Genomic DNA, 18,761 nt, shown 5'->3' with positions numbered 1-18,761 from the left:
AGCGCCAGAGACCGGGTTCAATTCCCACCTCAGGCAACTAACTGTGTGGAGTTTGCACATTCTCCCCGTGTCTGTGTGGGTTTCCTCTGGCTGCTCTGGTTTCCCCCCACAGTCCAAAAATGTGCAGGTTAGGTGAATTGGCCATGCTAAATTGCCTGTAGTGTTAGGTGACGGGGTAAATGTAGGGGAGTGGGTCTGGGTGGGTTGCGCTTCAGCGGGTTGGCGTGGACTTGTTGGGCCGAAGGGTCTGCTTTCACACTATAAGTAATCTAATCTAATCTAGTTTGTTTAAATAGCAGACTTATTAAAATTGTACATTTAAACAAATGTATCGGAGGCTGAGGGGGGAACTTATAGAGGTTTATAAAATCATGAGGGGCATGCAATGATAACAGACAAATGTCTTTTCTCTGGGATGGGGGCGTCCAGAAACAGAGAGCATAGGTTTAGGGTGGGAGGGGAAAGATATAACATAGAAAAATACAGCGCAGTACATGCCCTTCGGCCCTCGATGTTGCGCCGATCCAAGCCCACCTAACCTACACTAGCCCACTATCCTCCATATGTCTATCCAATGCCTGTTTAAATGCCCATAAAGAGGGAGAGTCCACCACTGCTACTGGCAGGGCATTCCATGAGCTCACGACTCGCTGAGTAAAGAATCTACCCCTAACATCTGTCCTTTACCTACCATCCCTTAATTTAAAGCTATGCCCCCTCGTAATAGCTGACTCCATACGTGGAAAAAGGTTCTCATGGTCAACCCTATCTAAACATCTAATCATCTTGTACACCTCTATCAAGTCACCCCTAAATCTTCTTTTCTCCAATGAAAACAGCCCCAAATGCCTCAGCCTTTCCTCATACAATCTTCCTACCAAACCAGGCAACATCCTGGTAAACCTCCTCTGCACCCGTTCCAGTGCCTCCACATCCTTCTTTTAATATGGCAACCAAAACTGCACACAATACTCCAGATGCGGCCGCACCAGAGTCTTATACAACTGCAACATGACCTCAGGACTCCAGAACTCAATTCCTCTTCCAATAAAAGCCAGTATGCCATATGCCTTCTTCACAGCACTATTTACCTGGGTGGCAACTTTCAGAGATCTGTGTACATGGACACCAAGATCTCTCTGCTCATCCACACTACCAAGTATCCGACCATTAGCCCAGTACCCCATCTTCTTGTTACTCTTATCAAAGTGAATCACTTAACACTTAGCTATATTGAACTCCATTTGCCACCTTTCTGCCCAGCTCTGCAGCTTATCTATATCCCGCTGTAACCTGCCACATCCTTCCTCACTGTCAACAACTCCACCGACTTTTGTATCATCCGCAAACTTGCTCACCCAACCTTCTAGCCCCTCCTCCAGGTCATTTATAAAAATGACAAACAGCAATGGTCCCAAAACAGATCCTTGTGGAACACCGCTGGTAACTGCACTCCAAGGTGAACCTTTACCATCAACTACTACCCTCTGTCTTCTTCCAGCCAGCTAATTCCTAATCCATACCTCACCTTCAATGCCATACCTCCATATTTTTTGCAGTTGTCTACCATGGGGAACTTTTTAAGGGGCAACTTTTCACATAGAAGGTGATACGTGTATGTAATGAGCTGCCAGAGGATGTGGTGGAGGCTGGTACAATTGCAACATTTGAAAGGCATCTGGATGGATATATGAATAGGAAGGGTTTGGAGGGATATGGGCTGGGTTCTAGCAGGTGGGACTAGATTGGGTTGGGATATCTGGTCGGCATGGACGAGTTGGACCGAAGGGTCTGTTTCTGTGCTGTACATCTCTATGACCCCATGACCCCTCTGGCACCCCACTCATCACTGATCTCCAATCAGATAAATACCCATTTATCCCAAACTCTCTGCTTTCTATTGGTTAACCAATTCTCTACCCATGCTAGTACATTCCCCGCAACTCTATGCATCCAATGGATGAGTCTTTTGTGCGGTACGTTATGGAACATCTTCAGGAAATCTAAGTATACAATATTCATCTGCTCCCCTCTGTCTATCACACCTGTTCCATCCTCAAAGAATGCCAGTAAATTTGGCATCACAATGTTCCCTTCCTGAAACAATGCTGCGCCTGCCTGATGGAACCCTTTCAATCCAGATGTCTCATTATTTCTTCTTAAATGATAGCCTCCAGCATTTTCCCAACTACAGATGTTAAGCTAACTGGCCTGTCTTTCGCCTACACCCATTTTTAAATAGAGGAAGACATTCATTGTCTTCCAGTCTGCCGGGACTTGTCCCGAGTCCAGTGAATTTTGGTAAATTACCACCGACACATCGACTGCCGTTTCTTTCAGCATCCTGGGACACATTTAAACAGGACGAGGGGACTTATCTACCTTTAGACCCACACATTTGCTCAACACTACCCCTTTCATGATAACAATTGAATTGAGGTCCTCACCTCCCATCGAATGCCTAACATAATTCTTTGGCATGTTAGACACATCTTCCACTGTGAAGACTGACACAAAATAGTTATTCAAGGCCTCGGCATATCCCAATATTAATTCTTCATTCTCATCCTGCAAGAGACCTATTTTCACTTGAGCCTCCTTTTTCCATTTAATATATTTATAAAAATTTTTCTGACCTATTTTTATATTCTGTGCTAGTTTGCATTCAGAATCTAACTTTCCTTCAAACTTCAAAGAATTATGTACCGCAACCTTTAAGAGTCTCTCTATTCCACACCACTACCCAAGGCTCTATTGTTAATTGTGGAGTCCTGCCTGTGTTTGGTTTCACTAAAAATACAATAGTTTGCACTTGTCCAAATTAATAGAGTCATACAGCATGAAAACAGACCCTTTAGTCCAACTCGTCCATGCCAACTAAGTTTCCCAAACTAAGCTAGTCCCACTTGCCTGCACTTCACTCATATCACTCTAAACCTTTCCCATTCATGTAACTATCAATATGTCTTTTAAATGTTGCAATTATACCTGCATCTACTACTTTGTCTGGCAGTTCATTCCACATACAACCTATCCTCTGTGTAAAAAGCTTGCCCTTCAGGTCCGTTTTAAATCTTTTTCCCTCTCACCTTAAAAATACTTTGAATTCCGCTACCCTAGAAAAAAAGGCCTTTGCTGTTCACCTTATCTATGCTCCTCATGTTTTATAAACCTCTACAAAGTCATCCTTCAACCTCTTACTGAAATAAATCCACAAAGGCAGCCACCAAATCTCCTTTTATTTATGTAAGGAGAGTCCTTAACACTGATCCAGCTCTCTCAATACAGGAAGTCTGACACTCCTGTTTTTATCTGTTGGACAGGACTCCCTGAATGATTCCTGAAGAAGGGCTTTTGCCCGAAATGTCGATTCTCTTGCTCCTTTGATGCTCCCTGACCTGCTGCACTTTTCCAGCAACACATTTTTAAGCTCTGATCTCCAGCATCTGCAGTCCTCACTTTCTCCTAGGACTCCCTGAATGAATCATGGAACTCATTTTCTATATGGTCCACCTGGTTAACCTAGCTACAATCACTATATCCCTCCCTCTCTGAGTCTGAGGACTTAGGCCAGTTCTTTTTTTATAGCTCCTCCTGGGGCGTTTTAGCATCAGGTCAGGTTCCCCCAACTCTGTCTCTGATAGTGGTGGCATGTAATGCACAGTAGATCACCTCTTGTGCCTGGTGGGTCTTGGAAAGATTTGTTTACTTCTTCAGGTGCAAAGGCATTGAGATGGCGATAACTGCTGTGTCTATCACAGATTCCAAGGTATCTTCAATGCTGTGGGAGAGGGAGAAAACTCAGGTTCCAGAACAATCGGAAAGAGTGTCAAGTAACTTTTGCTCCTGCACCATTTGCAAGGTTGCAGCTTTTATATGGTCCACATGCTTGTTCAGGACCTTTGAACTGGACCAATTCTCACGTCAACCCATGCATGGACATTCCATGGTTCATACACTAAACTTCAACACTGAAGTAAACTGTCTCTCTTGCTTAGCAGAGTCTTGTGTCTGGCATTGGAGTTCCTGATGGCTTTTCACCCTCCCCAGCCCAGGTCCAGGAAGATCAGATTTAACTTGATGTAGAGTCTTCTCTCCACTTGCAACTCTGCTGGAGTTATTCCTGTAGTTGCATGAGGTCCTGCAACCAAATAGGAACCCGGGACTGTTTGGTGTCTTGTGAAGCTTTAGGCTGTTTCTTTAAGTCTGCTTTTCATGTTTAGACTACCCTTTCTGCCAGACCATTAGATGATGGATGGTATGGAACTATCCTTATGTGTTGAATACCATTTGACTTCAGGAAATACACAAATTCCCTGCTGGTAAACGATGGCCCATTATTTGTGACCAACACTTCTAGGAGTCAGTAAATTGCAAAAGATGCACACAGCTTTTCTATCGTCATTCCTGTGTTTGACAAATGAACTCTGTGTACACCCAGCCACTTTGAGACAATGACTAAGAACATTGAGCCCACGAAGTAATGAAACTGCACAGTTGACGTATAACAATTATACATCCCTGTGTGGCGTAACAGTAAAACAGGGAAGGTGGCTTAATTACGGCTAACAATGGAAATCAGGAACAGTGTTAAAGTGAAAGGGCAGGAATTGGGAGAAATTCAAAATTCAGCAGAGGAGGACAAAGGGTTTAATTCCGAAAAGGAAAATAGAATATAAAATTAAGCTTGCCGGAAACAAAACCTGACTGCAAAAGTTCTTATAGATATGTGAAGAGAAAATGAAAGATGAAGACAAATGTAGGTCCTTTGAAGTTAGAATCAGGTGAATTTATAATGGACAACAAAGAGATAGCAGACCAGCTTTGGATCTGTCTTCACTAAGGAGGACATAAATAATCTTCAAGAAATGCTGGGGGACAGAGGGTCAAACATGAAGGAAAAAAGAAAGGAAATCTTTATTAGTCAGGAAATGGTTTTGGGGAAAACCTGATAAGACCCTATGGGATGACGCTCTGCTTCCTTAAGCGTACTTAAGGAAGTGGCCCTAGAAATAGCTGCCACATTGGTGATAATGTTCCAGCATTCTGGGGACTCTCAAAGAGTTCCAATAGACTGGAGGGTAGCTAATGCTTTAAAAAAGGAGGAGAGGGAAAATAAAGAATTCTAGGCCATTTAGCCACATTGTTGGCGGGGAAAATGCTGAAGTCAATCATTAAGGACGAAATAACTGATCATTTGGAAAGCAGTGATAGAATCGGTTCTAGTCAGTATGGACTCACTAAAGGGAAATCATGCTTTACAAATCTTCTGGAATCTTTTGACGATATGACCAGTAGAGTAGACAATGGCGAATCAGTAGATGTAGTGGATCTGGACTTTTGGCAAGAGATTAGTAAGGAAAATTAAAGCACATGGTATCGGAGGTAATTTATTGACAAGGATAGAGAACAAGTTAGGAAACAGGAAGCAGAGAGTTGGAATAAATAGTTCCTTTTCAAAATGGCAGGCAGTGATGAATGGGGTGCTGCAGGGTTCAGTGCTGTGAGCAGTAGTTTTTGTCCTTGTCTGCAAAGAGCATCAAGAGAGTGATGACAATCAACAACTTGTCCTGGACCTCCCATGTAGTTGCAATGCCCAAGAAGGCTCAGCAATGCGTCTTCTTCCTTAGGATGTTTAGGAAATTTGGTATGGCCATAAGGACCTTCATCAACTGTTAGAGATGCACCACAGAAAGCATTCTAACTTGGTGCCTAATAGCCTGTTATGACAACTGCTCTGCTCAGGATCATAAGAAATTACAGAAGGCTGTGTGTGCAGCCCAGATCAACACGCAAGCCAACCTACCATTCATAGAATCCATCTACGCTTCTCATTGTTGTAGAAAGGATGCCAGCATCATCAAAGACCTCTCCCACCCTGGGATGCCAGCATCATCAAAGACCTCTCCCACCCTGGTAATGCTCTCTTCTAACCTCTTCCATCAGGCAGAAGATACAGAAGCTTAAACACATGTACCAACAAGTTCAAGAATAGCTTCTCCCCGCTGTTATTAGACTGCTGAATGGACCTCTCTAATTTCAAATCTAATATTGATCTTGCTTTTGTGCACCTCCTGTGTAGCCGTAACCTTCATATGCCTCGCTCTGTCTAAACACCCAATGATCTGTATGTCCTTGTATGTTATGATCTGCCTATGCTGCACGCAAAACAAACCTGTACTAAGGTACATATGACAGCAATAAACCAAATCAAAAAACTTCTCACCAACATCTTCATTTTGGAAACTCCTGGATGACGCTGGTGAAGTTCACCCAGTATCTGGTGGTGACTTTTGCTTGGGACAATCATTCTTGCTCTCCATCATGACATGCCATTCTTGACTGTGATCTGATCCAAAAGGGTTTCAATTCTGGTTGTGACAGCCCTTTGATTTTCCTTGTCACAATATGCTGTTTCAGTTTTGCCAGGATCAGATCTTTCTGTGTCCAAAGTCTGATATTGTCAGCTGTGATTTGAAGCTCATCCAGAAAATTTAAAATCATCACAGACTTTTCCAGTGGCAATGCGACTGGTGGTGTATCTCCCAGCAGGAGGCAGACCATTGCATCTGCATTTGTTACTTGGCCTCCTGGATGGTATTCCAACTTGTAATTATACCCACTTAGAATTAGAGCCTACCATTGAATCCAGCCTGAAGCTATGGGTGACACTGCCTTGTCATGTTTAAGTGGGGTTGTAGTCCATTACTGTTACAAATTTAGGCCTTAAAGGTATTAGTGGAACTTCCTGCCTTCAAATATGACTGGCAAATGTCCCTTCTCTAATTGAACGTATTTTCCCTCCTAAGCCATATGTCTGCCTGGGCGAAACATCTAAGGACCATGTCCAAGTTCTCAAAGTGCTTCTTATTGGTCTTCCCTGTTATTAGCAAGTCATCTAGATAAATGATGACCTGGGGTAGAACTTGGAAAGTTATAGTTGCAGCTGGTATGCAGACGTATGAAAACTTGCACAGACTGATGATAACCGAAGTAGCAGTCTTGTATATTGGTACAATCCGTTATGCATATTAATTAATATAATCCTCATCTAACCTCAATTGCCAGTACACATAGCTCATTTCCAGCTTCGTGAAGGACAGCACCCCTTCCAGCTTTGAGGGGGATTGGTTATTTATCCAGCTGTGAAAAACAAACTATCATTTATTTCAAATTCACACAAAGGCAAACTAACCCGTTGGACTTCACAATTGATGAGACCACTGGCTGCTCATTTCGCAAATTGGTGTGGTTTGATGATTACTTTGTTTTCCAGCCTTTTGGTTGCTGCCTCTACTTTGTCCATAAGGCAAATAATACTGACCAGGCCATTCAGAATTGTGGAGCTTCCTGGTCAACATGCAAGGTAGCTGTGGAAGAATAAAACGTTTTGGAGGCCAGCAAGAAGGATAGAATGGCTTGAGGGTTGAGTTTGGTATTGCTGGTGACTAGTGGGCAGAAAGCTGCAGTTCAAACAAGCAGATGGGAAAGGCAGATGGCCTTGGAAAGAACAGATAGTCCCAGTGAAATGCACCGGTATTCATTTCCTATCAGTGAGACCCGTTATCACAATTTTGTACTTACTGTTTTGTTGAATAATCATGAAGAGATTTTTCCATGTTTATGTTATAAAAAGACTGTATTTTGAATTGCTTGTTGGAGTTGTTACCTAGGACTATGTGAATAGGTGCTCTCCCTTGCATGCAAGAGAAAATTAAAGATTAGTTTGGACAAATAAATAATTTGTCTGAGTCATGTTTCAGATCAACAAAAGACTTCAATATGGCCTTGGCTCCTTTGATAGTACCTGGGTCTTCCAGAAATATAGAATCCCTATAGTGTGGAAACAGGCCCTTCGACCCAACAATCCACACCAACCCTCCGAAGAGTATCCCATCCCAGATCCATTCCTATACATTTATCCCGGACTATTGCACCTTACCTACACATCCTTGAATACTGTGGGCAATTTAGCATGGCCAAATCACCTAACTTGCACATTTTTAGATTGTGGGAAAAAACTGTAGCACCTAGAGGAAACATGCATACACAGGGAAAATGTGAAAAGTCCACACAGACAGTCACCCGAGGCTGGAATTGAACCCGGGTCCCTGGCACTGTGAGGCAGCAGTGCTAACCACTGAGCCTCATGCTACTCAGGTATTTAACATCCAAGTATTTAATTAGGACTTCACTCAGGCAGCCATTTTCTGATCAAAAGATGTTGAGCCAATCTCGATGAATTTTTCTCAACCAGTTTTGCCCTATGAAACTTGGGTCCACGCCTTTATTACAATCTGTGGTAATTTCTTCTCACAAGAGACCGGAACCAAAATTGCATCCTTAATCTGTAAAGGTATAGGTTCTCAGTTTAGCCAAGCTCTTGTGCAAACTTAAGGATTAGAGACCAGAGCAAATGTTAAAGACTGCTTCTGTGATCACTGAAATGGCTGCATCAGTATCAACCTCTATTAGAATCAGGTGACCATTTAACCAGATATTTATTTTGATTAATTTTGATTTGGATGTTGCAAAGTTCCAAACTGATGTAGGTGGACTTCCCAGGGTGTGCACTATCCTAGATACTGGTGTATGAGTTGTCTTACTCTATTTAGTTCTAGTGGGTCTCCTTTGTAGTCTCAAGTCTGCATACCAGCTGCAACTATAATGGCTTGCCGGCCCCGATCCTGAAGAAAATTTTAAGTATTTGGCTGAGATTTGGCTTTGTTTTGGGGCTTTGCTGTGGGCTGACCAAGAATCCCTCTGTTCAGGACATGTCCTGAGTCTGACAATGCAATTGCCTTTAAAGCTCAGTCGGAGTGGCAAGTCCATCAGAATACCGTCCAACTCAAATGCTCTACTTGCCACATTTTCCAATGATGAAGCCTGTTTGAAGTCCAGATGGGCTTCAGCTAGTAGATGCTTTTTCACTGTTACATCGTTAATCCCACATACCAAATGGTCTCTCAGCATCACATTAAGGGTTAAATCAAAGCCTCTGTCAGTCGTCTTATCCTAATCAAAACTCCTGATATGAATTCCCTGGTTCTTGAATTGCCGAGTAAAACAAATGTAGACAAGCTGGAAGAACACAGCAAGCCAGACAGCATCAAAAGGAGGAGTAGTCAATGTTTTGGGTATAAGCCTTCTTCATGACTGGAAGTGAAAATGCAGGGAGCTGCAGATAAAGGAGGGGTGGAAGAGAGGCAGAGTGGTGCGGTCGTGATGTGTGAACACAGGCAGAAGGTACAGCCTACTTGGTCGATGGGAAGAATGAATCCGGTTGGTGGCTGGAGTAAGTGGACTGGAAGGGAGGAGAAGGGGCTAGAAAGGGAGTTAGGGGATGGGAATGGAGGTTATTTGAAATTGTAGAATACAACCGATAGAGGTTCAGAATTGAAAGAGGCTTAGGGTCATAATATTCCTGAACTAAATCCATCAACTCTTGAGAGGATTTAGTATCTAGTGCCTCAGAGAAAATTAGACTCTTAATGACAAAAAAAAGCTGTCAGGAGAATTAATCATTGCTTTACATTTGACCCAATGTCATTCGCCAGGAAAAAAAAATGCATTCTTTCCCCATAATTGTCCCAGTCTTCAACAACAGGATCAAATGAGTCAAGCTTCCCGAATACCATCATAATGCCAGAAATGCTAACCGCAATTCAAGATGACTGTTGTGAGCAAATTCCTTCAGGCATTTGCCTTTCTCTCATCGCCACTGAAATAACTCCACAGAGCCTGTCACCAAGTCACCCTTTATTTATACATAGAGAGTCCTTGACACTGATCCAGCTCCCTTACAGCCAGCTCTCAGAGTGTACAGGATGTCTGACACTCCTGTTCTTCTCTGTCAGATAAGTCTTACCAGATTAACAGCCCCAATCAAGTTCAATGAGGTCCACCTGGCTGACCTCATTACACCTAAGCTCCAGTGAAAGAAGTCCCAGCCTACCCAGCTTCTCAGTACAACGAAAACTGTCAGTCTTGGCAACATCCTTGTAAATCTCTTCTGAACCCTTTTCAATTTAATAATATCTATCCTATAGCAATGTGACCTGAACTGGACATAATACTCCAAAAGTGACCTCACCAATTGTCCTGTAGGATCCCAAAAGGACTTCCCAATACTCAATTATCTCAGCAATGAAGGTAAGTATGCTAAACACCTTCTTAAACACTCTGCAACTTTCAAAGAACTACGTATCTGAACCCCTAGGTCTCTCTGTTTGACAACAATCCACAGGGCCCTACCGCTAACTGTATATGTCTTGCCTTGTGTGTCCTATCAAATGCAATAAGTTACATTTATCCAAATTAAACTCCATCTGCCACTGCTCAGCCCACTGGCCCAATAGATCAAGATCCTTCTGGAATCTTAAATAACCTTCTTCACTTTCCACTTTCCCACCAACTTTGGTGTTATTACCAAACATACTTAACCGCGCCTCCTAAGTTCTATCCAAGTTGTTATATAATTGACATACAATAGCAGACCTAGCACTGATCCCTGCTGGTGACAGGCCTCCAGTCCGAAAAACAACCCTCCATGACCACCATCTCTCCTCCACTCTAAAGCCAATTTTGTATTTAATTTGCAAACTCTCCCTAAATCCAATGTGTACTAACTTTACTAACCCATGCTGAACCTTGTCAAAGGCTTAACGAAAGTCTGCGTAGACATGGTCTACAATTCTGTTGTCATCTATCTTTTCGGCCACGTCCTCAAAATTCTCAATCAAGTTTATGAGATGATTTCCCACATGCAAAGCCATGCTATCAGTTCTGGCCTCTTCAAATGCACATAAATCCTATCTTTCAGACTCCTCTCCAACAACTTATTCGCCACTGTTGTCAGATTCACCAGTCTACAGTTCTCAGGCTTCTCTTTACAGCCTTTATTAAATAAAGGCACTACATATAGACCTCCCAATAGCAGCAGGGAGATGGAAGAACAGATTGGACAGTAGTTCTTGGAAAGGTATAACAGAGTTGTTGTTATGGGTGACTTCAATTTCCCTAAAGTTGATTGGAATCTCCTTGGTGCAGATGGTCTGGATGGAGCCAATTTTGTTAGGTGGGCCCAGGAAGGATTCCTGACTCAATATTTGATGCTAGGCAACGTGTCAGACAATGTGTCAGATCTCTCAGTGGGAAAGCATTTCGGTGATAGTGACCAAAACTGCCTCACCTTTACCATAGCCAGGAAGAGGGATAGGAATAGACAATATGGGAAGGTATTTAATTGAGGAAGAGAAAATTATACTGTGATTAGACAGGACCTGTGGAGTATAAATTGGGGACAATTCTTCCACGGGAATTGCACAACAGAAATATGGAGGCTGTTTAAGGAGCATTTGTTGCGAGTATTGGATAACTTTGTTCCACTGATGCAAAGAATGGCAAGGTGAAGGAGCTTTGAATGACAAGAGAAGAGGAGCTTCTCAGCAAGAGGAAGGAGGAAGCTTACTTAAGATTGAGGAAACAAGGATCTGGCACAGCTTTAGAGGATTACAGGGTAGCTAGGAAAGAACTCAAAAATGGACTGGGGATAGCTAGGAAGGGGCACGAAAAACCCTTGGCGGGAAGGATTAGGGAAACCCAAAGGCATTCGACATGCACATGAGGAATAAGAGAATGATCAGAGAGAGGGTAGGACCAATCAGGGATAGTGGAGGGAATTTGTGCCTGGAGCCTGAAGACGTTGGGAGGCCTGAAGTAGATTTTTGTTCCAGTATTCACTAGAGAGAGGGACCTTGTTGATAATCAGAACACCATGGATCAGGTTAATAGGCTTGAACAGATTTATATTAAGAAAGTGAATGTGCTGGAAATTCTGAGAAGCATCAAAATAGGTAAGTCTCCAGGGCCGGACCAGATATATCCAAGGTTACTACACGAAATAAGGAATAAGATTGCTGTGCCTCTGGTGATGGTCTTTGCATCCTCACTCTCCATAGGAGTAGTACCAGATGATTGGAGGAAGACGCATGCTGTTTCTCTGTTCAAGAAAGGGAATAGGGAAATCCCTGGGAATTACAGACTAGTCAGTCTTACGTCTGTGATAAACAAGGTATTGGAAAGGATTCTGAGAGATAAGATTTATGACTATTTGGAAAAACATAGTTTGATTAAAAGATAGCATGGCTAAGTGAGGGGCAGGTCATGCCTCACAAGCAAAGGTGCAAATGTAACAGAGTTGTTGTTATGGGTGATTTCAACTGAGGACGTGACAAGAAAAGTTGATGAAGGTCGAGCAATGAATATGGTGTATATGGATTTCAGTAAGACATTTGATAAGGTTCCCCACGGTAGGCCCTTTCACAAAGTTAGGAGTTGGAGATACAGGGAAATTTGGTTGTCTAGATACAAAATGGGCTGGCTGAAAGCAGACAGCGAGTGGTAGTGGATGGAAAGTATTCTGCCTGCAAATCAGTGACCAGTGGGGTCTCACAGAGATCTGTTCTTCATAGTTTTTATAAATGACTTGGATGAAAAAGTGGAAGGTTGGTTAGTACGTTTGCCGATAACATAAAGATCGGTGGTGTTGTAGATAGTGTCGAGGGCAATTGCAGGCTACAACCTGACATTGATAGGATGCAGAGCTGGGCTGAGAAGTGGCAGATGGAATTCAACCTGGATAAATGCAAAATGATTCATGTTGGAAGGTGGAATTTGAATTTGAATGCTGAATACAGAAATAAAGACAGGATTCTTGGCAATGTGGAGGAACAGCAGGATCTTGGGATCCACGTACATAGATCCTTCAAATTTGCCACCCAAGTTGTTATGTTTTTAAGAAGGCGTATTGTGGTTTGGCTTTCATTAACAGGGTGATTGAGTTTAAGAGCCACGAGGTTTTGCTGCAGCTCTATAAAAACCTTGGAATAGTGTGTTCAGTTCTGGTCACCTTGTTATTAGAAGGATTTACCAAGATGCTGCCTGGATTGGAGGCTTTTATTTATGAAGAGAGGTTGAGTGAGCTGGGGCTTTTCACACTGGAGAGAAGGAAGAGAGGTGACTTGATAGAGGTGTACAATGTAATGAGAGGCATAGATAAAGTAGATAGCCAGAGACTTTTCCCCAGAGCAGAAATGGCTGTCACAAGGGGTCATAACTTTAAGGTGACTGGGGGAGGTATAAGGGAGATGTCAGAGGCAGGATCTTTACGCAGAGTGATGGGTGTTTGGAATGCACTGCCATCAGTGGTAGTAGAGTCAGAGACTTTATGGACATTTAAGCAACTGCTGGGCAAGCACATGGACGACTGTAAATTGAGGGGTATGTAGGTTAGGTTGATCTTAGATTAAGATAAATGCTCGGCACAACATCGTAGGTTGAAGGGCCTGTACTGTGCTGTACTGTTCTATGTTCTAAAATTAGCCAGTGGCTATAGATGATACAACTAGGGACTAGTAATAAACACTAACCAGCCTGGAACACACATGTCGCACAATTGAATAAAGAAATGTTAAAAATTACCTGCCAGGTCTCTCCTGCCTATTCCCACTAGGCCTTCATACAACCCTTTAACTGGGTTTTCTCCTGAGATGATCACACCGGGCAGCCAATTCAGCAACATCCTGTGCCCATGCTCCTTGTAACTTTTCATACCTGTTAATTAGAAAAATGCAAGTATCTTTAAATATTACAAACAGACAAATATTTGAGAGCACAGCAGCTCAGTGGTTAGCATTGCTGCCTTGGGCGACTGTCTGTAGAGTTTGCACATTTTCTCCATGTCTGCACGAGTTTCCTCCGGGTGCTCCAGTTTCCTCCCACTGTCCAAAGATGTGCAGGATAGGTGGATTGGCAATGATAAATTCCCAAAGTGTTGAGGGATGTGCACTAAAGGTGAATTAGCCACGGGAAATCAGGGTTAGGGTGGTGGGGAGGGGCGTGAGGGAATAGGTTAGGGTGGGATGATCTTCGGAGGGTCAGTGTAGATTTGATGGGCCAACTGGCCTGCTTCCACTCTATGATTAGGATAACCAAATTACTTAAAACTATAACACAATTTTATTCACAGAAAAATCTAATGCCTCACACATATATTATCTTAAGAAATAAATTTGGAAATTAGAGAGAGTAAGAGAGAGAAAAAATATATAAATGAGTGAAAGAGCAAGAAAATGGTCAAGGGACTGGAACTGCTTTAGAGACTGCACCAAGAACTGCTATCTAGAGAATTAGGAGCTGCTATAGATCCAGCAATGTGCTAGGATAGCAGGACCTGGTTTAGACAGAGCAAGAAGTTGTTCCAGAGAGCATGAAACTGCCATGGGGATAGTGGAGAGTTGCTAGAGAGAACAAAAAGATGCTATGGAGAGGGAGTGACGAACTGCCACAGAAAAAGAAAATCACATATAGTCATAAAGATTAAAACAACTGAATTACAGAACAAGGGGATGCTAAAGAGACAGCGAAAGGGATCTATGGAGAGAACAGAGAGCTGCTAAAGAGAAAGAGAAAGAATAAGGAGCTCCGACAGAGAAACAGCTGCTGTTGCTGGAAAGGCGCAGCAGGTCAGGCAGCATCCAAGGAGCAGGAGAATTGACGTTTCGGGCATGAGCCCTTCTTCAGGAAACTGATGAGAGCACCCAAGGAGCTTCTACAAAGAGAATGAGGAACTGCACAGAGACAGAAAGCAAGGAGTTGTTATGGAGAGAAACGAGGAGGAGCTGTTGTCAAGAGAATGAGAAGGTGCTAAAGGGAGAGAGAGAGAGAAAGGATGATGAGCTGCTATAGAGAGAGCGTGGGCAGCTGCAATAGAGAGAAAATGAGAAACTGCAACACAGAGTGAAGACGTGTGAAAGAAAAAATGAGGAGCTGCCAATGAGAGGGAGAATGAGGAGCTGTATAGAGAGAAAATGAGGAGTCACTACAGTGACAGAACAAGCTGCTGTTATGGAGGGAGAGATGAGGTTGCTGCTGGATAAAGTGAGAACCAAGAATTGCTGAAAGGGGGCTTTTACAGAGGGAGAATTAGAGCTGATATAAGGCGAGAGGACAAGTAGCTGCAATAGGGAAGGTGAGGGCGACGACATAATAAAGCAACAGAGAGAATGAGTTGCTATACAGTGAATGTAGAACTGCTATGGAGATAAAGAGAGATACAACTTTAGAAAGAGTGAGAAGCTACTACAGAATGTGAATGAATAGCTGTCATATGGGCGCTGTAGAGGGAGGGAATGAAAGTTGCCATAAAGAGACAGAATACAATGAGCTGCTAAAGAGGCAGGGAGAATGAGGAGCTGCCAGAGAGAATGAGTGCAAGGAGCTGCTATATAGAGAGACAGAGAATGACCAGCTGCAATAGGGACAGAGTGCAAGGAAGTGCTACAGAGGGAACAAACAGCTTCTATCAAGGGAGCTATAACAAAGCAAAAACAAAAGGTCTCATAGTGCAATAGTAATGTCCCTACCTCGGAGACAGGAGGCCTGAATTCAGCCACCTGCTCCAGAGATAGGTAATAATATCTCTGAACGGGTTGATTAGAAAATATGCAGAGAGAAAATGAGGAATTGCTACAGAGGTGGTGAGAATGAGGAGTTGCCACAGACAGTGTGAGGTGCTATTATAGAGACAGAGAGCAAAGGGCATGCAATAAAGAAACAGAATGAGGAGTTGCTACAGCAAGACAGAGTGAAGACCTGCTAAAGTGAAACAGAGCAAGAAGCTGCTATAAAGAGGTAAGCAGGATTTGCTTTAGAGAGTGCAAGGAACATCTAGACAGCACAAGGAAGTGAGGACCTGTCTTCGAGACAGGAACGAGGAGTGGCCATCGAGGGAGAGCTGCAATAAAGAGAGAGCAAGGAGCTGCAACAAAGAGAGAGACATAGAGAGGAGCTGCTATAGAAAGTGAGGAACTAATAGAGTGAGAATGAGGAGCTTCTCAGTGAGACAGATGGGATTGGAATAGGGTCATTGGAGTCTACATCACAGAAAATGTTCCATTAAATCTAAGTCTGTCAAAAACAAGCACCTAATTATTCTAAAACAAAAACATAAATCGCTGGAGAACGTCAGCAGATGTGGTGCAACTGTGGAGAGAAATCAGAGTTAACGTTTCGGGTCCGGTGACCCTTCCTGCCAACTATTCCAATCCTAGCCCTGCAGTTGGCCCATAAACTTATATGGTGAAAATGAGGGCTGCAGATGCTGGAGATCGGAGTCAGGAGTTTGGTTCTGGAAAAGCACGGCAGGTCAGGCCATAAGCTTGTATGCCTTTACATCACATATGCATATTTGAATACTCCTTAAGTGTTAGTTGTTGTTTCTGGTTCCACTAGCCTTTCAGGCAGTGAGTTCCAGATTCTAATAGCCCTCTGTTTGAATGTCTTTCTACACATCTCCTGTAAACCTTGATCTCCTTACCTTAATCCTGTGCCCTCTGGTCATTGATCCCTCCACCAAGAGGAAGATGTTCTTCTTGTCTACCCCTCTCATAATTTTATACATTTCCCTTCAGTCTCCTGTGCTCCAAGAAAAATAGCCCCAGATATCCAGTCTCTCTTCATAACTAAAACTCTCCAACCCAAGCAAGATTCTGGTAAATCTCCTCTGCACCCTTTCCAGTGCAATCACATCCCTCCTATTTTTATGCCCTGTTCCACATGCTTGTGAAACCAGAAATAGAAAGATAATACGTGTGATAGCCTGAATAAAGAGCTGGTGTAGGAGGGAGAGCTTCAGATACTTAGATTATTGGGATCTCTTCCAGGACAGGAGGGATCTGTACAAGGAAGATGGCTTATACATAAACTGGAGGTGCAACAATATTCTTGCAGGGAGATTTGCCAGTGTCATTTGGGAGAGTTGAAACTAGTGTGGCAGAGGGAGGGTGGGAACCAGAGCAGTAGGTCAGCATGTGGAGTAATCAAGGGGAAGGCAGTGGTCAAGTCAAACAAATCTAATAGGAAGAACAGGCAGGACCAGGTTAATGAACAAGGTGGGTCTGGTGGTCCTAAGTGAACTTATCTTCATGTAAGGAGTATGGCAGGCAAGACAGATCAGCTTAGAGTCTACATTAGTACATGAAATTGTGATGTTGTAGCCATTACAAAAATTTGGTTGAGAGAAGGGCATGACTGGCAGCTCAACATTCTAGGGTTTAGATGTTTTAGCTGTGGTAGAGAGAGATGTAAAAGGATTCGGAGAGTTACATGAAGGAGAATGTACTGTACAGCTGTACAAAGAGAAGACATCTTGAACGGCCGTATGGGTAGAACTTAAGAATTAGGAAGCTGTAATCATTATGATGGGGTTACATTGTAAACCTCCCAATAGCCAGTTGGACAGAGAAACAGTCAACTTATAGAAAGATGTAAAATTAACAGGGTTGTTCTAGTGGGCGATTTTAATATTCCCAATATTAACTGAGGCTCCCTTAGTGACAGGGGCTTAGATGGGACAGAATTTGTTAGGTGCATCAAGGGGGTTTTGTGAGATATTGTGTTTTAGGTTATCTTTACTAATTCACTCACCAGCTTGCTATATTCATTAATACCGGGTTCCTGTTCAAGCATTCATAACCTCTTACTAACCCATTGTTTGCTATAACATAGTTTCATTCATTTATTTACAAAACTGTGTTTTGTAGTATATTTTACTACTGTAAGATAGTAAAATTTCAAACAACCCTTTCTATTCAAAACAACCCTTTCAAACCCATTACTGCATTTTCACACCTTATCAGCTCTTGCTACCTTTGAACAAGCATAACGTACAGAACAATACCATCCCCGCTATCATGTCTCCACGAAACATTATAATATTAATCAGCCCTCACCAACCATTCCCCGGACCTGAACAGATTACAGAACAGCAAATGGTTTCTGTACGTACTTGTTAAATACCTTTCAATTGGGCCATTATCCCACTAAGAAACTGTCAAAATGGTGCTTAGGTGAAATTGCTAGAATGAATGAAACTCACACCAGCAAATAGTAAACAAATTTTGTAATTCAGCTGCAGTAATCATAGAGTCAGACAGTCATAGAGCATAATCCTTTGGTACAAACTGGTCCATGCCAACCAAAATGTGGTAACCCCATTCCCCTGCATTTGCACCATATCCTTCTAATCCTTCCTATCCATGTATTTGTCTAAATGCCTTTTAAATTGTGTTAATGTACCTGCCTCAACCACTTCTGCTCGTAGCTCATTCCATACGTGTACCATCTTCTATGTAAAAGGTTGCCCCTCAGGTTCTTTTTAATTCTTTCCCCTCTAACCTTAAACTGATCCCCTCTAGTCCTTGATTCCTCAACCCTGGGAACAAGACTGAGTGCATTCACCCTATACATGCCTCTCATGATCTTATACACTTCTATAAGACAACCCTCAGTCTCCTACGTTCTAACAAGAGAAGCCCTACCTTGTCCAACCCCTCTGATAACTCAGACCATTGAGCTCAGGCAACATCCTTGTAAATTTCTTCAGCACTCTTTCCAGTTTAATAGCATTCTTGCTATAAATAGGTGACCAACTGAACACATTACTCCAAGTGTGGCCTCACCAGCATCCTGCATAACTACAACATAACTTCCCAACTTCTATTCTCAATATCCTGACTGATGCCATGTGACCAGTGGAATCCATGGTAAGCCAATAAATTAGATACAAAATTAGCTTAGAACATAGAACATTACAGCGCAGCACAGGCCCTTCGGCCCTCGATGTTGCGCCAAGCTGTCATACCAATCTGAAGCCCATCTAACCTACACTATTCCATATGCTTTATCATAGAAGACAGAAG

The 18,761-nt window shown here is 42.8% G+C and overlaps 1 protein-coding gene across 2 annotated transcripts in view; it reads right to left on the bottom strand.

Annotated features, from left to right (window-relative positions):
- ankdd1a (ankyrin repeat and death domain containing 1A) overlaps window positions 1–18,761 on the bottom strand; it is a 273,678-nt gene that overhangs the window by 35,646 nt on the left and 219,271 nt on the right. Inside the window, exon 14 of one of the 2 annotated variants that reach the window (XM_060853051.1) lies at window positions 13,483–13,614. The exons of the other annotated variant lie outside the window; for it this stretch is intronic. Within the exon in view, the coding sequence (XP_060709034.1) occupies window positions 13,483–13,614 (132 nt within the window). The remainder of the gene's footprint in view (window positions 1–13,482; window positions 13,615–18,761) is intronic. 2 annotated transcript variants of the gene reach the window in all.

Source organism: Hemiscyllium ocellatum, chromosome 39 (genome assembly GCF_020745735.1).
Source record: "Hemiscyllium ocellatum isolate sHemOce1 chromosome 39, sHemOce1.pat.X.cur, whole genome shotgun sequence".
NCBI classification, from domain to species: Eukaryota; Metazoa; Chordata; class Chondrichthyes; order Orectolobiformes; family Hemiscylliidae; genus Hemiscyllium; species Hemiscyllium ocellatum.
The sequence above is the reverse complement of the archived record's forward strand: the minus strand, read 5'-3'. Positions and strand labels throughout refer to the sequence as shown.